The sequence below is a fragment of the Euprymna scolopes genome, chromosome 29 (assembly GCF_053919585.1).
Source record: "Euprymna scolopes isolate OS-2025 chromosome 29, ASM5391958v1, whole genome shotgun sequence".
Classification (NCBI taxonomy): domain Eukaryota; kingdom Metazoa; phylum Mollusca; class Cephalopoda; order Sepiida; family Sepiolidae; genus Euprymna; species Euprymna scolopes.
In genome coordinates this window covers 74,362,383-74,388,199 of record NC_136510.1, presented here as the reverse complement: position 1 = coordinate 74,388,199, position 25,817 = coordinate 74,362,383, and the positions used below count along the sequence as shown (strand labels likewise).

General features: G+C 32.8%; 1 protein-coding gene across 4 annotated transcripts in view; it reads right to left on the bottom strand.

Moving 5' to 3' along the window:
* Positions 1–25,817, bottom strand: part of LOC145252722 (CCR4-NOT transcription complex subunit 3-like) — a 135,187-nt gene that overhangs the window by 15,358 nt on the left and 94,012 nt on the right. For all 4 annotated transcript variants that reach the window (XM_080112566.1, XM_080112567.1, XM_080112565.1 and 1 more), the window contains 7 exons: positions 19,863–19,976; positions 18,680–18,785; positions 17,860–17,984; positions 17,635–17,685; positions 16,236–16,330; positions 15,698–15,810; positions 9,845–10,287 (listed from right to left, as the gene is read on the bottom strand). In XM_080112566.1, the coding sequence (XP_079968692.1) occupies positions 9,845–10,287; positions 15,698–15,810; positions 16,236–16,330; positions 17,635–17,685; positions 17,860–17,984; positions 18,680–18,785; positions 19,863–19,976 (1,047 nt within the window). The remainder of the gene's footprint in view (positions 1–9,844; positions 10,288–15,697; positions 15,811–16,235; positions 16,331–17,634; positions 17,686–17,859; positions 17,985–18,679; positions 18,786–19,862; positions 19,977–25,817) is intronic.

Sequence of the window (25,817 nt, the reverse complement as noted above, 5' to 3'; positions counted from 1 at the left end):
TAATGATGTATAGCTTTGGAAGTTGCTGTATTAGTTTGCTCAGATCTGTTTCTGAGATGCTTTCATTGGGGGGTATGTATAGTGAGCAGATGTTGATGGTTTTGTGGAGTGTTACTTTTATTGCAGTAGCCTGTAGTTTAGTGTTGAATTGTATTTGACTTTGGAGTATGTCATTTCCAATAAGGATTGATGTACCTCCACAGGCTCTGAGTCCAGTACTGTGTATATAGTTATACTGATTGTAATTTTTATATTGTCATCCGTTTTCATAAAGGTTTCTTGGAGACAGACTACAACTGGGAGTAATTTATCGAGTAGAATAGTGGGCTCATTTAGGCTTGCCTTTAGACCATGACAATTCCACTGGATTATATTATTGGTTTCATTTCTATCTGGTATGATTCTGTGTCATGTTTTGTATTTTAGTTTGTTATTTGGGTGTTTTGGGTTTAGTTATCTTTTTTTTCTTTTTTAAGTTCTCGTCTATCTCCATCTCTTTGGATGTAGAGGGTGTGTCTCTTGTTAGCGTCCGTGTCTCAGCTGAGATATCTTGCTGAGGCTTTTTATGTTTTGGTTGATTGATTGGTTTTACGGCATATCAACCTATGTGGTCATTTAATGCCGGAGTCCTTTTTTTTTTTTTTTTTTAAACTATTTATTTTTTTCAGCCTTTCCTCCCTTTTTTTATAAAATCGAACTAAGAAATTAAATGTTGTATTTATACATGGATGTGTATATTTGGGTGACTTTAAATTTCCTTAAATTTTCTTATATAAATTTACTTTCCTTGGGTATGCTAGAATATTTGTTGAGTTGACCTTTTCAAAAAGGTCCTCCATATTGCTTTCTGTATAATATAGTTTTCTAGTTGGGGCGAGGTCATCACACCCAACTAGGATATGTTTTACTGTGAGTGTCTCCTGGCATGGGATGCACTCTGGCGCCGATTCTCCATTTAGTATATAAGAATGAGTAAAGTTGGTGTGTCCTATGCGCAGCCGAGTCAGTATCACATCTTCTCGGTGTGATCTCTTGATGACCGGACATCGTTCCTTAAGTTTAGGTTTGATTGAGTATAATTTGCTGCCTTCTTGCTGACTCCACCGCAGTTGCCATTTTTCCTGTATGTATGCTTTTATCTGGGGTCTAAGATCAGTATGTGGAATCTTAAAATTGTCAGTTGGAAGGTGAGAAAATTTTTTTGCAGCTGTATCTGCCCTGTCGTTGCCTTTGATCCTCACATGGCTGGGGATCCAGACAAGAATAATGTTTTTAGTGGTTGAAAGGATATTGATTTTTTCTATTAATTTTGTTGTTAGTGGGTTTTCTTGTTTTTGATTTTGTATAGATAATAGGACTGATAGAGAATCTGTGAGCATGATGAAGTTTTTGGTGGTTTCCTCTGAAATTATGTTGAGTGCTAGATCGATAGCTATAGTCTCTGCAGTGAATATAGATGCTTCATTTTGAAGATTTCTCTTCATTGTGGTTTTATGGTACGTTGCTGCACATCCAGTGTGATTGTTGCTTTTAGACCCGTCTGTGTAGATAAAGGTGTAGTCTGAATATCGTAATTTTAAATGTTAAAGTTAGTCGTGGTATTCAATAGGGTTTTTGGTAGATTTGGACTTTGTTTAGGTTCAGTTTTATTTCTACTTGTTTCATGGTTCATGGGGGTGTTTTAGGTAGTATGAAGTTGTGAATGCTGGAGATTGGAATTTTCGATTCTTCAATGCTTTCCTTCATTCGGAGCCCGAAAGTTTTAATAGTTTTTCCTCTCATGTTGAAGAGTTCTTCATATTTAGGATAGAAGGTACATTGGTATGCAGGGTTGTTTGGGCAAGACTTCAGTTTGAGTAAATATTGAAGGGCTAACTTTTCTCGCCTTAGATCTAGTGGGGGTTCATGTGCTTCCATGTATAGACTGTTCACGGGGGAGGTTCTGTATGCTCCTAGGGCCAATCTTAGGCCAGTATGGTGAATAGGGTCTAGGCTTTTTATATATGATGTTCGGGTTGATCCATATATGAAACAACCGTAGTCTAGCTTTGAGCGGACTAGTGCTCTGTAAAGTTTAAGGAGTGTTTCCCTGTCTGCACCCCAATCGGTATGTGCTACCACTCTCAAAAGATTTATAGCTTTGTTACATTTTTTTTTCAGATAGTTTATGTGTGGGATGAATGTTAACTTTTTGTCAAATAAAATCCCTAAGAATTTGTACTGGTCAGTAACGGGTATGGGCGTTCCTTCCATGGTTAGGACAGGATCATTATGCATGTTCTTTAGTTTGCAGAAATGCATGCATTTCGTTTTTCTTTTGGAGAATCTAAATCCATTCTCTTCCGTCCATCTCATTACTTTGTTTAAGCACAATTGAAGCTTCCTTTCTATTATAGATATATATCTAGATCTACAGCATATTAGGAAGTCATCCACATATAGGGAGCAATCTACCCCAGGGTTAAGTTTTTTTTACAATGTTGTTAATTCGGATACTGAACAGGGTCACTGACAGTATACTCCCTTGAGGTACTCCATTCTCTTGTTCCTTCAAGTCCGAGAGAGCTGTGCCAACCTTTATTCTGAACCGTCTATTTTTTTAAAAATTTTCAATAAAAATTGACATTCTGCCTTTTAGTTCAAGCGCCTTCAGATCCCTTGTAACACCATACTTCCACACAGTATCGTAGGCTTTTTCCATGTCAAAAAACACTGCTGTTAAATGTTCCTTCCTTACAAAGGCTTCTCTGATGAAGGTTTCAAGTCTGACTATGTGGTCCATTGAACTTCGGTTTTTCCTGAATCCTGTTTGAAATTCTGTAATAAGATTCTCTGTTTCCAGGAACCAGATTAGTCTTTTGCTTATAATCCTTTCCATGGTTTTACAAATGCAGCTTGTTAGAGCTATTGACCTGAAATTCAATGGATCTGAGACGTTACTTGATTGGGATTGGATCTTTGAGTTTTCAGATTTGGGGATTGGTATTATTGTAGCCTCTTTCCAGGTCTCAGGTACGTTTCCACTGGACCATATAATATTGGAAATTTCAAGTAGGTATTTCATTGAGTTTTCTAGAAGTTTTTTGAGGATTTCATCGGGCCCTGTAGCTGTGTCATGGGATTTGGTTAGCGATTCTTTTAATTCAGGCAAGGTAAGAGGTTGGTTGTATTTTTCGGTATTTTGTGATTTAAATAGAATTTTCTTCTCTTCCTTTTCTCTAATCTTTTTGAATTTCTCTGTCTGTCACATGATGAAATTTTTGATAAATTATCTGCCAGGTTATTGGAAATGTCTTTTTGATCGGTGTATATTTTGTTACCTTTAGAGATGTTGGATATTGGTGTACTACTACACTTTCCTTCTATTTTCCTCATGTTCCAAACTGTTTTTGCCGTGGTATTCACATTAATTTTGGATATATAATTTCTCCATGTTGTTCTTTTGGATTCCTTTATGATTCGTCTGGCTTTTGCTCTGTTGTTTTTGAAGAAATCCAGATTTTCGCTTGTTGGGTACTTTTCAAATTTTCTCAAGGCAGCTCATCGAGCTCTGATGGCTTTTCTGCATTCTTTTGTGAACCAAGGTTTGTTGTGATTGTTGGTTTTGGTTGTTTTCGGTATGGTATTATTTGCTATGTTTGTGAGTGTTTTAATGAAGTAGTTCAAATGGTCATCTTCATCTTTCTTTTCAATAATTAATTGGTTTTTGCACTGTTCCTGGAAGTCTTCCCAATCCGCTTTATGTAGGTTCCATTTGGGTGTTTTTTGTTCAGTACTAGTACTTAGACTTTCCAGGATGATTGGGAAATGATCACTCGCACAGGTGTCATTGTGTACTTTCCAATCATAGTCCATATATATGGAAAGATCACATAAGGTAAGGTCAATGGCGGTGAAAGTACCTGTTGCTGGGTACATATAGGTGTAGTTTTGATTATTAAGGAGGCATAGATTATTTTTATTTATTATGTTTTCTATTTCTTTTCCTTTTTTATTTGTTTCTTTACTTCCCCATATTACATTGCGACTGTTGAGATCTAGTAGAAAAAAGGGTTTAGGGAGTTGTTTTATTAATTGAGTTATCTCAGTTTCGTTGATTGTATCTTTTGGAGGGATGTAGATTGAGCAAAGTGTTATAGTTCTATGTAGAGTCACTGTAACTGCAATTGCTTGCAAGTTTGTGTTTATATTTATTTGTCTTTAAGGGACTTCATTCTTCACGAGTATTGATGTGCCTCCAGAAGCTCTGTCCGTATCTTTATTTATGTAGTTGTAAGATGTGTAGTGTTTTATGTTGATGGTATTATTTTCTTTCAGAAAGGTCTCCTGCAGACAGACAAGTGCTGGGCTCATATTTGTTATTAATAATGTGAGTTCATTTTGGTTTGCTTTTATCCCTCTGATATTCCATTGTAATATTTTGTTCATCATTTGGAATTGTGTTCAACTTCCATCGTCTCCAATCCCTCAAATCTATTTTCTGTCGGAGTCCCTGTTCGAGATATAGATCGGGATCTTTCTTTTCCTGTTTTTTTGTCTGGGGGGATTTTTGATTCTTTTCTGGCTTGTGATGTGTTTGATGGTTCGGTTGTTTTTGTAGAAATGGTTTGTGGTTTTGTTTCTTTTTGTGGTTCAGTAATGTCTTTACTTAATATTATCCTTGGATTGGTTGCAGACATTGCACTATTCATTTTCCTCATTTCTTATAGTTCTTTCATTTCCTTTATTAGTTTGCTTAAGACATCAATTTTCTTGTCAGTTGTATCCGTTACATGTATATGACCATTTTGATTGTTGATTGGAGTAGTTTTTTTTAGTTGCATCTGCATATGTTTTAGTTTCAATGATTTTTCTGGCCTCTGGGTAGGATATATTCTTTGTATGTTTTAGTTTGGTCACTTCTTTTTCTCTTTTCTATATTTCACAGTATCTAGAGCCAGCGCCATGATTTCCAAGGCAGTTGGCACACTTGAAATCTTTTCTGCAGTCAATGTGTGGGCCGCTTTCTCCACATCTTCCACACACTGGTAATCGTGTGCACCGAGCTTGATGGTGTCCAAACTTCTGGCACTTGAAGCATTGGAGGGGGTTTGGAATATAAATTTCTACATTTATTTTCATATATCCAACTTTCACTTCTTTGGGTATGGTGAGGGAATCAAAAGTTAGTATATATGTGTTGGTATCGATTTTCTCAGTTTTTTTTTTATTTGGACTCTACGAACATCTAACACATTCTGTTTCTGTAAGTTTGTCTTGATTTCCTCCAAGGGACAAAGTGCAAGTTCGTGGCTTTTCACAACTCCTTTGCAGGTATTTAGGGTTGGATGTCTGTAGCATTTGACTTTGATGTTTTCAAATAATTTTAGTTTCAATATTTCTTTAGTTTGTTCTTCGTTATGGGTTTCTATTAGTAGGCTGCGGTTAAATTGTTTTTTAATAGACTTTGGTTTTAAAGTTTTAAGATTTCTTTAAATTTTAAAAGGTGATAGTTTGCTCAAAGGAGTTTCCTCCTTTGATTCTATTACTACGAATGTTGAGTTCCTTGGTTTTATCGTCTCTTCGTCAGAGCTACTGATGTCAGAGACATCAGAGTGGGTTCTCTTTGGGTGGTTGGGTGGTTTTTGGGAGGAATAAGCCATATATTTTGCTTTCTTTTTTCGTCATCTTTGTTCCCCACCCACCTCGGAGTCCTATTTGGGAAGAGCCTGGGGGGAAACCCATTCGCCCAGCCTCCACAGGGTTACAATGATGATATAACCGACTTTGGTGGTATCATAATGATTATCTGTTCTCTCTTCATATTGCTATGAGATCTGTAGCAATCCTGAGGGGTTTACAGCCTCGTCATCGATATTCACACCTAATCGATTGACCCTCAGCCACCGCTTTCCATCATATATTAGGGAGTAGGGTTATTTGTGGGAGAGGGGGGGATGTATTGTGTTAGTAGTGAGTTTTTGGAATGGGCAATATATGGTGGGGCTTGGCGTGACTGGCCGATTGGTCGGATCGGGCCTCTCCGACCGCCCGTCTAGTCGAAGTAAGGGCCAAAGTAATGTGTTGCGGTGCCTAAACTTCTATGTATCCTGGTCTAGGTTCGCTCAATCACCAGGATCACGTCCTAAGACATTACGGGTAGCAACCCACGACTAACTGGTTGCCCCATTGAGGGATTTTTACCCTCTGCAGGGGGTGCAGTCGGTTTGTTCTCATGCCCTACCGACAGGGCAAAAAAAAAATAAATAAATAAAAAATAAAATAATTTAATAGAATATATTTGTTTTCTTTTTCTTTTGTTGTTTCTTTTGCTTTTTAAAATCTGTTTCTATTTAACCCATAGTTGGGACTCTAACAGGTACTACCACTCCGGGTCAGGGTGGACCTGGGAGCAATGGCAATTAAGAGGTGGCTCCACACTCCCCAAAGCCCGTAAGCCGGACCTCACCATCGGATGTAGTTTAAGGTCATATCCAGGACCGGGAGTAAGGTAGGAAAAAATAAAATAAAAAGGGGAGGGAGAAAGGCTGTTGTTTTTGTTTTTGGTTTTGCAGAACATAATTAAGTTTTACAAAAAAGATCAGAAAACAAAAACGTCAATGTAGGTGCATTTCGTCTCAGGAAGCCACAGGGCAGCCTGATCTGGTAGCACCAGTTTTATGTTTTGGTTTGGGGCTTTTTGATTTGCTCTGTCTTATGTGTCTTTTCCGGCTCTCGATCAAGTCAAATTTATTTTTGTTTTCAATTAGTACTGTTTCTGTTTTTTGTTTATTTTGGTTTTTGGAAGAGGGTTTTGTGTTTCCCTGTTCTGCTTCCATCTTTCTTGATATTGTGTGTTTAATGTTTGCTTTTGTCCTTATTCGTGACTTGGATCTTTCACGATTTATTTGCAGTTTTTGTTGATTGGGTTCTATTTTGTTCTTTGGAGCTTGTTTTTGGTTTTGGTCACTTGAGTTTTCAAGGGTTCTAGTATTTGTTTCTTATTAGTTTCATTTTGGTTTGTTTTTAAAGTTTTAATTAGACTTTTGCGTTCAGAAACTAATTTATTGAGTAACTCTTGGTAGTTTATTTGGTTGGTTTGGCTTGAATTTTTTGTGATGTTTGCATAAATGTTTACTTTTTGGTAGGAGTCTACCATTTTCCTTGCTTCAGGGAAGGATATATTCTCTTTATATTCTACTTCCACAATTTCTTCTTCCTTTTTGGAAGGTTTTGCATGTTTTAGAGTATGCTGAATGGTTTTCCAGGCAATTTGGCCATTTAGTTTCATTGGGGCATTCATTTTTCCATGTGGTTGGATTCTTTTAGACCACATTTTCCACATGTTTCGTGCCCTCTGCAAACTTCTTTATTCTTTTTTTGGCACTTAAAACATCTCAGAGGGGTTGGTATATATATTTCCACTTTTTCAATTGTATACCCAATTTTAATCTCTTTTGAAATTTTAGGGGTATTGAATATTAATATGTACGTTGTTGTAGGTATGGATTGACCGTTCCTTTTTATATTGATTCGGACATGATCAATCACTCCCTGATTTCTTAGGGCATTTTTGATTTCGTCCGATGTAGCTAAGGTTAGTTCATGGCTTCTTATGACGCCTTTAGAGGGCAGAAGTTTTGCATTTATAAATATGGAATTTTTCCATTCCTAGGAGGTTCTTTGCGTCTTTGTAGTTGTCTACTGTAACCAGTAGGTTGCCATTTTTCATTTTTTTTACCGCTTTAGGGTTACTATTTTGGGTTAGTATTTTTTCAATTAGGAATGGAGATAGATCGCTGACCTTTTTTCCTTCCAAGGTTTCAATTACTATGAATCTTGGGAAGTTTTCTCTATCAATATGTTCAAATTCTTGCTCACTGTCTGAGCTGGTAACATCTGAAACATCAGAGTGGGTTCTTTCCGTTTTTCTGGGGTTTTTAATTATTAGATCCATATACTTGATTTGTTTTTTCATCTTTCTTACTCCTCACCCTCCTTGGAGCCCAAATGTGGGAGATGTTAGGGAGGAAACCCATTCGCTCTTTCATCCCAATGATACAAAAAAAAAAAATACTCAATCGGTTGAGTTTGTGCCATCGCTTCCTGATTCCTTCTTTAGTTTCATTTTCCCAGTTTAAGAGAAACATTGGGAAAGGAACAGTTGTGTGGTTTTATCTCAGCAATTGATTGACCCTTGCCACCGCCTTCTAACACTTATTTGGTTTGCTTATGTTTATAGTAAGATGTTATATTATCTTTAAACTTCAATTTTTTCCTTGATGTTGCAATTAGCATTTGCCAGTGTAAGTGTTAGGGCTTGGCATGACTAGCCGATTGATCAGATTGGGCCTCAATGACCTTCCGTCCAGTCGAGGTAAGGGCCAAAGTGATGTGTTGCACAACTTTTTTTTCCCCTAGTCATGGGCTGCTCAACCACCAGGATCCCGTCCCAAGACATTACGGGTTGCTACCTACGGCCAACAGGTAGCCCCATTGAGGGACTTCTACTCTCTACAGGGGGGCAATCGGCATATTCTGATACCACGCCGACAGGGTCTGGTGAAATCTGTTTTATTTCTTCAAATAAACATTCTTGGATTTTAGTTTGCTTGTTTTTATTTCCTTTTTTAATCATAAGACTTGGTTTGATGTTCTTATTGGATTGTTGTTTCCATTTTCGGCCTTGCAGAAAATAATTGAGTTTTGTAAAGAAAAAGGTTGTATTGGCTGGGCTGTTTTAGTTTAGGAAGCCAGTAACGAAGTGGGTGGAATAAAGGGGGAGAGAGGGGAAGGGGGCTGTTGTTTTTGTTTTTGTAGAACATAATTAAGTTTTACAAAAGAGGATAGAAAACAAAAACAGAAATTCAATTTAGGTGCATTTCGTCTCAGGAAGCCAAAAGACAGCCTGATCTGGTAGCACCAGAAAGGTTTGTTTGAAAGCAACAGCAACCATAACTACTGATTGCTGCTTCTGTACCAACCAATGTCAAAGTTAATACATACGGGTCACAGGTAGTTTAATTTTTTAGACAAATGTAAACCCTGAATTTTAATATGTGTATAACATACACAAATTATCAACCAAAAACACTAATTGTACAATGCATATAAAAAAAAAAAAAAAAAAAATATGGGACACGTCATTTGTAACATGGTAGAAATAGAAATACAATAAAAACAGAAAATATTGTAAACAGGCCGACAACAATGTATAAGAATAATAAGTGTAACACAATGGGGATGAGAACTGAAATGAAGAAAAAGTGTACTTAGATGGCAAGACTATTGAAGTTGTTCAGAAGTTTTGTGACCTTGAAACACAGAGTAGGACAAATGTTAGTGTGATTGCAAGAGTTAGCAATGGATGGAGTAAGTTCAGGAAACTTCTGCCATTACTAACCAGCAGAGCATTATCACCATTAACTAAGGGAAGTAATGTGTCTATAGTGTAATGTATGAAAGTGAAACCTGGCCAATGAGGGTTGAAAACATCCATTGCATGGAGAGTAATTATATAAGCTAGATGTAAAATGAGCCTTAAAAACATGCTTAGATCTGATGACCCTTAACAGAACATTACATATGGACAGTATAACAAAACATGCAAAACAGGAGACTTTGTTAGTTTGGTCAATGGATGAGAGTGCTTGAGTTAGTAAATGTAGAACACTTCACATAGCAGAATCAGTTAAAGAGTAAAAAAACATTAAAAGAAATGATAATGGATTTGAGAGAAAGAATAATAAAGACCTGGCCAGAGATTTTTTAGTTTAGAAGTTAATTTCTAAAATGCTGTCAAACATATGCCAGCATATATAATGATTGTCGATGCAGGATAAGAACAACAAAAGCCCTAACTTACCTTATTCAAAGAGGGTCCAATAACATTAAGAGGACCATTTAAGATAACAGATTCAGACTTTTTACCAGCCATGTTAGACGTGGCACTGGCTGTGCCTACACTTCCAACAACGCCCACACTACTACTGTTAGTAGTGTTTGCTGACGAGGAAGAAATTAATGCCATAGAAGATACTGATGATGATAAAGATGTGATTAGTGTTCCTGAAGTAACAGGTAAGGTTGCATTCGGTAATGGCGATGGTGTGCCTCTTGGCGGGCCTTGAGCTGCCGTAGCTGCCACAGAAGGATTTCCAACAAAGTTTGCCGTCACCGTATTGTTGCTGACGGTTGTTGCAGTTATTAGATTGGATGAAGGAACTGGGACAGAAGAACTATTTCCATTATTTGAATTGGAACTGTTCAAAGAAGAATGATCGTGAGAGTTCACCTGATGTTTCACATCTGGAAAGTAAAAAAAAAAAGGTTAACATTTGGAAAAGAAATGCAAATAATATAGAGATGATCTTTCATATAAGGATTATACCTTTTAGTATAAGAGTGAAAACTTTTTCATTGCTTTAATATTAAATAAATATTTTAGTGTTCAAGTTCCAAAAACCATTTCATTTGGTTTGGTGGTTTTATTTAACGACATATCAACCATTTTCAGGTTATTCAATGCCGAATCTGGTGATTTTGGCTAAACTTTTTACACTTCAAATGATTTATATCTTCAAATATTTATTCACGGAATTTGGTTTGGTTGTTTTGTAAAGGAAAATTATTATTTATCTTTTTTTTTTTTTTACATTTGTAGAACACTTGAGTTTTGCAAAAGGAAAGGGGGGAAAAAAACAATCACATCAATGTTTGGTGCATTTTAGGTCAGGAAGCCAACATCTTCAGACAGCCTGATATGACAGCACTAGGCATTTCATTTGGTAAACATATGTAAGCTGCATGTTTAGTAGTGTGCATAGATACATGCTGTAGATGACAGGCTGGTGATAGAAATATCTGGTTTGGATTAGACCACTGGCTCTTTGAAATAATGTCTTCTTGGATATGAGCCTCCATGCTATGATTGCCAGTAATTAAAACTTTGCAAAAATTAATATCCACTCCAGATAAGGAGTCCCCTTGTTTTTTTTTTTTTATGTAGAATGACAGATTCTCGCAGCTGGCTCTGCTCTTGAGCAAAAATCGACTGAAACTTTTTGGTCTTTTTTTCTCATCAAATCACAAGCAAAAGGTATCTTAAATAAGTTTCCAAATGTTTTTTGTACAGACATTTAAAATTGTTGTGAACTCGAAAATTCAGTATGTTATTGCTATACGAGATGACGGACCAATTTTTAGGATTATAGGTTCAATGAACAGCTACAGCAGGAATTGGAATACACCCTACTAAAGCCTAATTGTCACAGCTGATGAATTTCAAAAGTGCAATCGAGACATTAGGACACTTTAGAAAAATTATATGCAATAAATAAACTTGGAAAAAATGCCACAAAAACACATGAAATGCTTAAAAAAAAAAAATATGCTTTTGGACCATCTTGCATGAATCAAGCATCAGTTTTTGAGTCGCATAAGAAATTCAAGGAAGGCAGGGAAACAGAGATAATGAGGTGTGGGAGGAGTAAGACAGTCAGAACACAAGAGTTGATTGGCCAAATAAAGAATTTCATGGATAAGGACTGCTGCCTATCTATAGAGCCAATAAATACAGAGTTTGATGTTAGTGCGGAAACTACACACAATTATTCTCGAGGAATTAAAGATGCAGAAGATTTATGCGAAGTTTATTCCAAGGGTGCTCAGAGAAGATAAGAAAGACGTGGTCACGACAGCAGGGAGATGGTTGAGCTGATCCATTCAGATTCCGCAGTTCTGGTGATCTGCGATGAAAGTTGATCTACTGCTATTACCCAGAGACCAAGAGACAGAGTACCCAGTGAAAGTATGCTAGCTTTCACACACACAAGAAGGCCAGACAGAGTAAATCCACCCAGAAACTTATGATTCCTTTTTTGACAGTACAGGCATGATCTGCATGTACTGGGTTTCTACTGGAAAGACAGTCAACAAGGGATACTATGTTGAGATTTTAACAAAGTTCAGGAAGAAATTCCGTCAGAAGAGACCAGCACTCTTCAAATCAGGTCAGTGGCATTTCCACCAGAACAATGCACCAGTCCACAATTCCATCATTGCCACAGACTGTTTGACCAAGATGGGCACCAAGAAAGTTCTTCACCTTCCCTATATTCCAGACCTTGCTCCCTGTGACATTTGGTTAGTCCCCAAGCTTAAAAAAAGTCTTGGGGGCTGCTGTTATGACATAATTGAGGAGATGAAAGAGCCATTGACACGCTTACACAAGAGGAGATTACTTCGAAGAGGACTAGAATTTCAATCAAAGTGCGCATACGAAAAAAGTCTGGAAACTTGTTGAAAGTACCTTGTATATTAGATCTATTGCTCTTTACCGTTTCGCAGAAAGCAGATTCTATCGTTCTAAGCACTTACACCGGAGGCTATTCTCTATGTTCATACGTGTTGTCTACATTCATGTTTGTATCACCGTCTGTATTGTGTCTAGGGTGTTAAGTGTATGTACATGTCGATATGTATGATTAAATCTAGTTTGTATATACATGTCGACACGTATGATTAAATCTAGTTTGTATATACATGTCGACACGTATGATTAAATCTAGTGTGTATATACATGTCGATACGTATGATTAAATCTAGTGTGTATATACATGTCGATATGTATGATTAAATCTAGTGTGTATATACATGTCGATATGTATGATTAAATCTAGTGTGTATATACATGTCGATATGTATGATTAAATCTAGTTTGTATATACATGTCGATATGTATGATTAAATCTAGTTTGTATATACATGTCGATATGTATGATTAAATCTAGTTTGTATATACATGTCGATATGTATGATTAAATCTAGTTTGTATATACATGTCGATATGTATGATTAAATCTAGTTTGTATATACATGTCGATATGTATGATTAAATCTAGTTTGTATATACATGTCGATATGTATGATTAAATCTAGTTTGTATATACATGTCGATACGTATGATTAAATCTAGTTTGTATATACATGTCGATACGTATGATTAAATCTAGTTTGTATATACATGTCGATATGTATGATTAAATCTAGTTTGTATATACATGTCGATACGTATGATTAAATCTAGTTTGTATATACATGTCGATATGTATGATTAAATCTAGTTTGTGTATACATGTCGATATGTATGATTAAATCTAGTTTGTATATACATGTCGATACGTATGATTAAATCTAGTTTGTATATACATGTCGATACGTATGATTAAATCTAGTTTGTATATACATGTCGATACGTATGATTAAATCTAGTGTGTATATACATGTCGATACGTATGATTAAATCTAGTGTGTATATACATGTCGATATGTATGATTAAATCTAGTGTGTATATACAAGTCAGTTTGGATTCTCTATATAATGTATGTTCATTTCATCTTTATTATATAGAAAGGCAATCTGAATGTATGTTTAAAAAATGTTATTTCGACCCATCATGGTGTCATAAGTTGTCGTGCCGTGACAGCTAGTGTGTTAGTACCCGCAGTAGGCAGACTCAAACCTGTAATGCGGAAGAGGAAAAGGAGATAAAAATACGTCTTCCGCATTACAGGTTTGAGTCTGCCTACTGCAGGTACTTGCTATTTTGATTGAAACAAAAGCTGTTTTGATTCATTTTTTTTTTTTACTGGGAGTTGCTCAATATCCTTAGAATACCAGCTCTCTCCACCTAGCAATACATGCTAGTATATATATATTGTGCAAAATTTTAAAAAATCCAAAGCGTGGTTATTGAGAAAAGTATGAACAGATGAATGATTTGGGGGACAATTTTACCCTATGATGGCCCCTAAGGAGGCAACCAGAGTTATTCCGGAAAATCTGCTGTGGTAAAAATTAACTTTCAACGTGACTAAAGTTTGTATAAAGTTTTAAAAAATTCAACAATTGGTTATTGATAAAAGTGTGAACTAATGAATCGGAGTGAATTATTAGGTCCAATACCTCCTTTGTCGGGGGACCAATAAGGATTGTTAGGGATTAGTACTTAATGCAAAAATGAGCACAAATTTAACCATATTCAACCATCAATTTGGTATAAAGCACTCATTCTAAGCCAACAGCTTACAATTTTTGCTTGTTTTTAATGGACTAAAGAGTCTAGTCTAAAAAGGTTGGTCTTAGTGGCCTTGCAAGCTCATAGCTGGCTAACAACTAGCAAAGACAAACCGTGCTGAATAAATGCTGGCTAGTAACAAATCAAATAAAGAATTAAAAATTCAGTTTGTCATTTATATGTATGGCTGTGAAAATAATTTTATTTTAAAACTAAACCTAATTTAAAAATTATCCAAAAATGACGAATTTGACAATATTCTTAAATAACTAATGTGTGCTACATTGTAGAGAATTGATTCAGGAGAAAACCCAACTGAAATCGTTCTCCACAAAAAAGGCGCTATCATGTTAAAATGAAAAAAATAAATAAAAATAAGTTTTAGTTTCGTAGTCAGGAATTTTTGCAAGAGTTACCACCTATGATTAAAAAAAAAAAAAAAAAGGTGCTTATCTACAGTTGGGCCTATAATAATAATTTTTTTAAAGAAAATTTTAAAAAATCTTTATGATTTGTACTTATCACCACACGAAGATATCATATTCCAAAAATCATATAAATAAAGTATTTTTTTTTTAAATTTAAGAAAGTCAAATATTAGGACATGTTTTATTGGAGAATTACTTGACACCATCTTCCATTTCGAATGATACGCTGCTAACAACACCTCTTGGCAATGTTGGGAATATAGAATCAACAAGGTCAGGCAATCGACTTTTTATCCTTTAGAAAAAACCTTTAAAATGAACACATTTATAGGTTTTCGAGGACGCTGAAAACGAAAATAACCGCAAACGAGTAATTTCCAAGATATGAAGAAATGTTAGTTCCAAAAAAGTGGGGGATCACTTTTCTATAATAAGTTAGCGTATAATGAACACCCACTTTATGTCCACCTGTTTTAGTGCGAGACGGGGGGGGGGGAGAGACATACAATGAACACAATTTTACGTAAAATGAGCACCCACATGTTGACCCCTCCCCCCTTCATAACAAAAAGTCTGCAACTTAAAAAAAAAAAAAAAAAAAAAAAAAAAAGGCAAAACCCTATAAATGAGTTAATTTGAAAGGATTTTTTCCAGAGGGTGGAAAGTAGATTGTCTGTCCTTGTTGATCCTATATTCCCGACATTGCCAAGAGGTGTCGCTAGCAGCGTATCATTCGAAATGATAGATGGCATCAAGTAATACTCTGATAACATGTCATGATATTTGATTTTCTTAAATAATAATAATAAAAAAAAAAAAAACTACTGGATCGATTTACACGATTTTTGGAATATATCTTTGTGCGTTGACAGGTACATACATCATGAAGATTTTTCTTGGAAAAAGTAGAAAAAAAAAAAAAAAATTAAAAAAAAAATTTTATAGACCCAACAGTAGATGAGTACCTAAGAAATGATATTTAAAAAAATCATAAATGAATATTCTGAAATAAACGAACCAGAATTTAAAAATGTGTTTTGTCATATTGAACCAAGAAAATCATTTCCTTTAATCATGTGATAGCGTATTAATAATTGATACTGTAAGTAAAATGAAAAACTTATAAAGTAACATTGTAAAGATTATTTCTATGAAAGATAACCGTGTCCCATAATATTTGTCAAAAAGAGTATCAGCTCCCCGATGACTCACCTGTACTGTTGGACTGTTGACCACCGGCTGCTGCCGCATATGGAGTTTGTGGTGGCGGGGTTGTTGTCGTCGTCAAATGATTACTGGTGACGGAATTAGGTATTGTTGCATTACTGAATGGAAAGCAGAAGAGTCTAAAATGTAAATCTCAAATTTAAAAGAATTGAAACTTTTTTTTGTAAAGTCACATGAATTATTAGAAACACAATTTTTAAAAGAGTTAAGTTCATTAAAGATTGCGTGATTAGAAGACATTCAAGATTGTTAAAGATTTAATCACAATAAAATTAAAATTTTCTGAAGTCTATTTTTGACAAGGAGTTGCTCATTTCTGCAGTTTCATCAAGAAATTTTTAATCAAAAAGTTAGCATGAATAATATCTAAACCAAAAGTGTTTTAAGACCCTGAATATACATTTTCTCACTAGATATAATAAAAAAAATTTTTTTTTTTTTTTTTTTTTTACTATTATCTGGCCCTGGCCCGATATCTAAAACTAGAATAATGTTATGCAGATTGTTTAAACTGTATACTCACCTAAGCACTTGTTTTGTTGGTGTATTGGGTACTTTTGATATAGACGAAGATGAAGGTGTAGTTGTGGAGGAAGAGGTTTGACTATTTTTATTTTTCTGAAAATAAAAAAAAAACAAAAATTAGTTTTGATAATATAAAATCAAATGAAACTACTGGAAATAATTCATTCTGTTTAGATATTTAAATGGCACCATTATTAGATAGAAAAATATTTAGGGAAGTGAAAATGGGGGAGGGGGGGAAGCAATATTTTTTCCAATTTTTTTTTTAGTTTATTTTACTTCAGTAAGTTTTAAGAGATCAAGGGGTCTTCCCTCCCGAAGCTAACATTTAATTCTGTTATGATTTAAATTTATATCCGAGGGCTCTTTTAAGAATAGATGCTGTTCCTTTTATGACTGCGATTTGTATTTCATTACAACTTGGTCTTCCAGGGATTGCTTCCTAAGTATTTCTGAAGGTTCTTTTTTATTAGGCCAGTTGCTCCCGTCACAACTGGTATAATGTTTATTTCTTTCAGAGACTATGTAGTTTTTAGATAATTTTTTTAGGTCCTAATATTTTGTTATCTTTTTTTGTTCAGCTCTATTAAGGTCAAGGTATGTGTGGACGAGTGAACAAGAACACTATAAGAATCTATCAAATGAAATATTTTGAAGAATTTGATCTGTATATTGATATTATATGAATAATTTAAATGTTTTGTACAATGTTGTTAAAGGTTGAATTGAGAAGGTAGTTAAATGAAATGGATCCAAAGAGAGGCAAAGCATCATTTAGAAAACTAAAATTAAAAAATGTCAAAACTACTATCTAAAAGTAACAAACTGGCAAGATTATGCAAAATAAATAAGACACCACCACAAAAAGCAAAAAAAAATTTAGACTAATTTCTTTCATATGTATATTTTGTAAATCAACTTTTCTCAGTCAATAAATTCTTAATTTATTGGGCTTATAGATATTAAATTTCTATTGAATTTCACTATCTTCAAAAATGGCAACTATAAATTTCATCCTAATGCCAAACAATTCTTTCATGGTGCCAAGATTGTATTTTTATTGCATAGGGATAAAAATCAACATGTTCTATCTATCATATAATCTCTTCTTACTGTATATGTGACATTACAAATTGTGCACTATAGTGGCTCCTCCTGTTCAAGAAGATACGAGTAGCCTTTGTGAAGTTAATATGGAGTTGGGAGAGGACAACCTCACTTTGTAACTTCCTATCATCTTGTCTTCATTCTTACAGATGGGGTTGCATATTCAGTAATTTATTGGAGACATTATTGCTCATAACTATTACTTTATCCTGATTTGATAGAGATGCATATTTGAAACCGCAAATACTTTCTATCAACTATTAAAAAATAAAACATGGTGTCAAACTTACATCATCTGTTTGTGATTTATGCCTTTTTCTTTCAGAATCATCACTCTTATCCTGCAAAAGTACAAGATATAAAATAAAGAAATCCATTTTTACAATTCAAACATTTTTTTTTACAATTCAAACAATTGAAAAACAAAATAAATAAAGAAATTAAACTTGGAAAAAAAAAATATATGTGATTTAGGTAAAAAATTATTGACTAAAAAAAAAAATAAGGTTACTTACCTTGGAATGGTTGACTGTTAGACTTGGACTAGGGGAAGGAGAATTAGAATTTGTTGAAGTCGGCGTGCTGGGTAACTTCTCTAGTTCATCATTCTCAGGTGGTGTCGTTGCTAACATGCCAGTGCCTACATTGACAAATAGATTTTTTGATACATCATTAAAATAATAGTTAAGAATGTTTGATAAAAATATAATGAATGACGTTAAGTACAGTTGATAAATACAATATTTAATATATTCTCTAATAAAATAAAATTAATAAGTTATGATGAATGGTGTTGAATGACAAAGTTAACTGGTTATTTGAAGATATGGTTAGTCAATTCTCCAATGTTCCAGTATGCACAGAAGTCTAGTTTTCATATCACAAAGTGTTTAAAAGATCTTATTTGTTAGGACAAAAATAATTTTTGAAGATTAAATGCAAGATAAAAAGTTGGTTCCCGAATGTGTTTTTTGCTGTAGACATTACTGTTCTTAATTTGAAATTACAACAAATGTATTATACAATTGTATTGGAGTATTTGCATTTGATGTTTATCAAATGTTTCATTACAAAACTAAGCTTTGAGAAGTTCAGTTGAATATTTAGTTAATTTTTCTATATACAAAAAAGCTGAAAAACATGTTTAAACTAAGTCTGTTTTTTGCTTTCCCAACTAAAAAAAAATGACCTGGAATTATTTTCAAAGGAATTTCAGGAAATAATTTTAATAGAAAATTTACATGTCTGATATATCTAAGTATAATAGTTTAAACTGATGTATTTTATATCTAAGGAGAGCAAGGAAACATTTGTGAAAATAGAATGCAATCTCACCGCGATCTTCAAGATCTAAATCATCGTACAAATATTCATTTTCTTCAAAGTCTGGGTCTTGGTTAGAATCCACATAATATTCCACATCTTCCCTGATCTTTCTTATCTAAAAGAAAACAAAAATAATTGTTTTAAAACGATATACAAATGTATTCTCTAAATGGTTTAAAATCAAATATTTTATTTAAAAAGCTGGACTATTTCTGATTAAAATCCATTTTAAGATAATTCCAAAATTGGACATAGGATTCATTGCCAGAATTAATGCCATTCAATGTGTTATAAAACATTCATTATATTCTCATGGTTTTAAATGAAGATTTGATTCACTTCAACATTGACATCATCTTTCTCATAGATCCCACAAAAGATTGCTTGGAATCTTAATTCATCATTTGAATTCCATTTTCCCCTAAAAGACAAATCCCTTAATGCATCACTCATTTATGGTAACCAATAAAACATGGCAGAAGAAGGCAAACACAAATACCTACACATGGAAATTTTAATTATCATTACATCCCATGTTTTCTTGGCCTTTCTCTGCTACCTCAACAATTCCACATCTAACCCAAGAACTTTCAATATGATCAAATTAACATCTCTTGTTTTGCACAAATCTCCCTACGCTATCCAAATTTAATCTTTTACTGAAGTATTTAGACCAAGACTTGCATTTCACATTCAGCATGAAATACCTGCAACCCTCACTGGCTAATTTTCACTTCCATACATCACATTCTGCAAACATGTCTGATAATCTCTCCCTTGATTAACTAGTAATGCTATGCTGATTAGTAACAGTACAAGTTCCCTGTCCATCCATTACCAACTCTTACCATGACACCAGCACTTCTTGTATCACCAAGGTTATAAAACTTCTGAACAACCCCGATAGTCTTGCTATTCAAATATACTTTCTCCAGGGTTCTCATCTCTCTCTCTCTCTCTCTCTCTCTCTCTCTCTCTCTCTATTGTCTTCCACAATGGAAGTATCACCTCCCAACCTATTTGTAATTCCACTGCACTTACGTGTCCATATTTTTATTACAAGGATAATAATCGAAAGTATAGGAGAAAAAAAAAGTTTAAAAAATTAATAATCATATTGTGTTAATTTAAAATCAAGAAAGTAAAATTTTATGGATTCATTTACAAACTAAAACAGAAAAACGTTGCCCACCTGGTCTAGAGGTAACGCGTCATTGTCTACCATCCGCATAATCCGCTCTAGCCGCTGTATGTGAAACTTGTGTTTGTCCTGCCATTGTCGCAACTCCTCATACCGATCATTTTTCTAAAAAGAAAAACAAAAGTTAAAAACAAAAATTTTGAGAAATTACAAAATCATTTTGTAAAAGCATAGGATTAAAAGACTGTTACATCAATTGTTAGTTTATAAACTTTAGCATAAGTTAGCTGTACCTATCCGGCGTTGCCCGGGATGCAGTCAAGTTACTTTAGTTTTTCATTTATATTTGTAGATCATTTTTTAAAAATTTATGTAGAGAAAAGAAATAAAATGGTTCTTCTTGGTTATCGTAGCAAAATTTGAAAATTGAAATATTGAATTTCAAGTGAAATCAATCGTATCTACTGAATTGTCATGTCACAGTAATGAACATATCCAAAAATTATGAAAAACGATAAGGTAGAAATTAAAATAGTTGGTGCTTATGCACTTTTGTTACCGCACTATTTTTTAAAAATAGTATTTTTAAGTTGAATTCAAATTTTACGATGGCTTTTTTTTATTAAATTGCTAAATAAAGAATAGTAAGAAAACACTCTCCCTCTTCCCCATGTTAAGAATGGCTTTCTAAATAATATTTCAGCACAGTAACAAAAGTGCATAAGTACCAAATAGTTTTCGAAAACATTTAGTGAAAATTGAGATTTTGAGGAAAAAATAAATAAATAAATAAATAAAGAGAGAGAGAGAACCGGAATGTTCTAAGTGTAATCAGGGGGAGGGGGAGGAGTATTTTCTGAAAACTGCAAATCTTTCACCAATTTAGCCAAACTTGATTTTCTCTAATTGTTTCATTAATAATTAATTTTCTACTTTATTGTTCTTGGTAATTTTTGAATATTTTCATTACTACGACATGACAATTCAGTAGATATCCTTGGTTTTCACTTGAAATTCAATATTTCGTTTTTCGAATTTTGCTACAATAACAAAGAAGCAATAAAATTTTATCAAGGGGGACAACTCTTTATATTCTTCAATAACAAGAATTAGTTATCGGTACTTATTCAGTTTTACTACAATATTAAATTATAATTGCACAAAACTATGTACAGCCCTGTAAGATTAAAAAAAGGGCTGTACAGCAAAATTTATTCCAAATCATCTAATATTTTTATAAAACAAAATCCAATTTGATCTGTAAACAATTTCTAGCCAGTATTAATATGACTGTTAAATTATGTCCTTTGCCTTGAATTTGAGTAATTTTTTAATTTTTTAACCAACACGAAAATACACAAAATATTTGTACCATTTTGTTTTTCTTTTTACGAGCAGTTTTTAATATTGGAGGTAGAACTGAATAAGCACCTAGTTATCAATTTTTTGGTCATAATTGAAATGTTTCCATTATTACCAGTTAACCTCAATTTCTTTTTTATAAATAAATTATATAAAAATAATTATACATATTTTTTTTTTATTGAAACTTGAATATTATTTAAGTCCAACTTTAAAATCTCACAAGAAAACTTTGTAAGTAAAGTTTGTACATTAAAAAGGTTATACACAAGCAGCCAAAAAAATGCAATAAAATTTGGATTTAAATATGTAAATATTAACTTATCCATTTACATTAAAAGTTATTCTTATTGAGTTTAAACTAAGATCAATTTATGAAAATATTTGATATTTGTCTAATAAAGCAGAATCATTTTTAATGACAATGACATGATTGTTCCATTAGGTGAAAGTCACTTTACATAATTTACATTGAGTATAAATATCAATATAACAAAAATGGATTGAACACAAAAAATAGGAGTGAAAACTTCCTAAAGAATCAACATTATTAGAATTGAATGAGCAAATAAGGAAAGAAGTACAAAAAGGAAACACAGGTTTGGAGAATTAGTAGACAAACAAAATTAACAGTTCATACTTTATAGTAGGGTTGTCATGGTATCAGAATTTTTACTTTTATACGTTCGTCAACTAACATGGACAAAATACAAAATAATCTACAGATTTCCAATGTAAAATAAGTGTTTAAATATGAAATGCAATTAGTACAATACAAATAAAGAGTTAATGAAACAATTATTGGTTACTTATCAGTTAATATAGTTTAAGCATAGTCACCAAGAAGTACTATACAATTATACTGCATTATTACAAAACAGGTGGAACTCAAATATCCAGGTTTTTGATAGGAAATAATGGTTGCCTAATTAATTATATGGAGATTCAAATTCAAACACTGATATCAGTAAGTTACATTAGTCATGAGACATGATAAAAAAGTGAAAAAAAAAAAAAAAAAAAAAAAAAATAAATAAATAAAATAATTCTATTCAATATCATGAGAGGGGGGAGGGGGAGGAAGGGAAGAAGGATGTTTGTCCAGAATTCAAGCTAATTAAAAAAAACAAAAATACAAAAGTCTTTATAATATAGTACCCGTTATGGAATGAAATGTCATATTCCAAAAATCATAAATTGATCAAGTAGATTTTTTTCTTTTAAGTAAGAAAAATCAAATTTTATGATTAAGTGAAGATGGTATGTCATGGTCGGTCATCTTTAAAATTCATCACCGGTTATCTTCGTCTTAGCAAGCTTTCCAGAAATAAAAATCAAAACTAGTCCTTTAATGGCTATGATTAATAGTTAAATTACTAAAAATCATAAAAAATGATTTATTTTCTCTTATAATAATAACTACTTGATCAATTATGATTCTTGGAATATGACATTTTTGTTCTGCAAGGGATGCGTTCATCATATAGTTTTCTGTATTTTTTTTTTTTTTAATCAGGTTAAATTTTGGACAACAAATAAGTAAAATATCTATGCAAAAAATAATGTGCTTGTTTTTCTTTTGTTTTTAATTCTATTTCACTTAAAAATGATCAATGTTTTGGATAAAGGACTAAAACCTAAAATGTTCACTTGATTAATACTATTATACAAGTAAAAGTTACCTGGTATTGCCACCAGTAACTTGATTTCTATGAATTACAGAAAAAATAAAAGTTAAACTGAACAATATATTTATATTGTAACTTGAAACAATTTCATTTTGAGAAAAAAATCCGAGTAAAAATAATTATTTCCTGGGCAAGGCTCGAACTTCCAATCCCTGTCTTTAAGTATGGCTTGCTAACTGATTGCAAGGGCAAGTACAAAATCGTGATGCTATTAAATACATGAACCAGATTCTCTTTCGTTTTTAAGTCAAATGTAAATCCAATCAAAATGAGAAGGAAGATTATAAATAGGAATAAAATCATGCTATTAAATTAGTACACAGCAATTTGGATGGCAGTGTTAAAACTCTTGACCGAGAGTAAAATCCTCCTTTATGACTAATCAAAAATAAAATAATGATCAGGATTAAATTTTAAAATCAATGAAACCAACTGAAATTAAATTTCTTTTTAAGAACATGGACCAATATTTGGCATAAATGAGATTTAATTATCTATTAATTAATAGTAAATTGAAAACGTCCATTTTATGTGCTAATGTGTTGGATAACTTTTAAGAATTGACTTTTAAACAAACTTAGCTCTGATCAGGTCTTCATCACTTCTTATCTCCAAAGTCCATAGTTATCACTTTCTTTTATATAATTGCCCTGCCATCTCAACTACTACGACTCATTTATGTACCCCAAACCCTACATCAATTCTTTTGATGTGACCAAACCATCAAAGTCTTCTGTTTTGCATATATCTTTATACTACCAAGATGTAATCTTCCAAGCTCATCCTATCTAAACCTGGCGTTAAGACTCACATTACACATCCATTGCATCATCATAATTTCTCTCCATGCAATGCATGTCCTTAACTCATTAACCAGGTTTCAGATCCATATATCAAGTTAAATAGATTTAGATTTTACATAGTAAATTTAATAAATAATAGCATTTGATGCAGACAATTGTCTACACTTACATAACATTAGTTTGAAAAATTGATTTCATACCTTAAATGTGGAATGTATAAAAAAACGAATATCGATTTTTTTGACAACCCGACTTTAGAGCATAATTTAGGGTATTTAGTAATTTCAATTTAAAAAAAAAAAACAAAAAAAAAAAACATAAGCACTTTTCTGAAAAATAAATTCTCACATGGGATTTTATCAGCCATTTCCTAATCCAATAAGCATTTCGAAATAAGATACATTATTCATAAAAACTTTGAAAGAGAATCCAATATCTTAGTTATGACTGTGAGCATACATGAACAATGGTTAAAAATTTTATAGTAAATTTGTAGATTAACACCCTTAGCTCCATCACAAACACGATTCTATTTTTTTTTTTTTTTGGCAATTATGCGTGAACACACTATAAAACTTTTGAATTTTGAATGGGATTACTTTCATATATAAATTTACCGTGAAGTGATTAATTTTTTAGGGCAATTAACTAAATTTTTTCTCACTAACCCTAAGTCACAGTAGCAATCACCAAACAATACCTGCCCCCCCCCCCGAAAAAAAAAAACCCATAAAATTGATCTTCCACAACCAAAAACAAATTGGTTAACCCCACCAAGAATGGTCTAAAAATATGTAATCATCATTTTATATTAAATTTATATGCAAAACTGATTGCCACTCTAAATTTTATTTTACTGTCAAGTTTTTCAGGGTATTTGCACATAATTGCCTAAAAAACAAAAACAAAAAAGACACTTATTCTGGAGGTGTGTGAGGGGGTATTTAACTGAGGGTATTAATCTACAGTACGAATTTTATTTTTAAGGATAATCTCAAAGGAAACCTTATCATGAAGTAGGGGGGGGTAGAAAAAATGTATTTCAGCAGCAGATTGCCAGATAAGCAGAGCAAGCAAACACGTTGAAATTCACAGAAGACGAGTTTTAAATATTTCAAACATTTCTGCTGGCAAAATATATTTTCTAAATATACTTGACAAATCAAAACTGACTACCATAAAATTTGAAGATTAAAAAAAGTTATAAAAAGAGAAAAACCATGCAATATGGGCAAAGCTAGTAACGATTCTAAACTGATTGTTACAAAATGTTGATTTAGAAAAAAAAAAAAAAAAAATCAATTCTTATTCTTAATAGCATTGACTTATTAATTTACATTTCTGATTGAAAATGATTTTTATAATCCTTATGTCCCTTAAGCTCATACAGCCATATCTCAGCCAAAATTGTCAATGTTGTACCCCCAACCAGCAAAAGAAACATTTAAGCATATTGAAAGCTATTGGCATTTTTTTTTCATTAAATAAACTTAAAAAGAAAAAATTAAATTTTGAAAACAGCCATGAGAAAAGCCGTTTTATTCGTTCTAAAAGATAAAAGGAAAAAAAATTTGATCAAACAAAAATTATCTCCAATAAAAAACATTTGGAAAATAAAAATACAATAAAATTTATGAAGGATGTATTTTTTTTTTCTTTTTCTTAAAACAGAAAATCTTTAATTCTTTTCGATCATACATTTTCCATGTAAATGTGAAGTTGCTTAAGAGAAAGGAAAGATATGGAAGTTTACTAACCTTTTTTTTATTTTTCTGTAAGAAAATTTTGGGAGGTGATAAAAAAGGTTGAATAAACAGTGTATATCACTAAGAACTATTTCAAAATACCAATGCCATCAATATCAATTAGATAAGCCAATTGGCTAAGAACTTAGATCGGAGGATCAAAAATATTTTGCTTATCCTTTGCAATTGCAAAGTTTAAAAATGTACAAGCCCAATTTTGAATCACATAAGCTATGAAAGAGTTAATTTGCAGGTTGCTATCATTTTATACTAGCTGTACTGACTCAGTACTGCCTGGAATTTATCAAGTTCAGATCAAGTAAGAAATGCTAATAGCCAAGAGGAATAACTCTTACTTTTTAATAAGTTATTTCCTTTGGCTAATTTTTCTTTTAAAGCAATTATTTA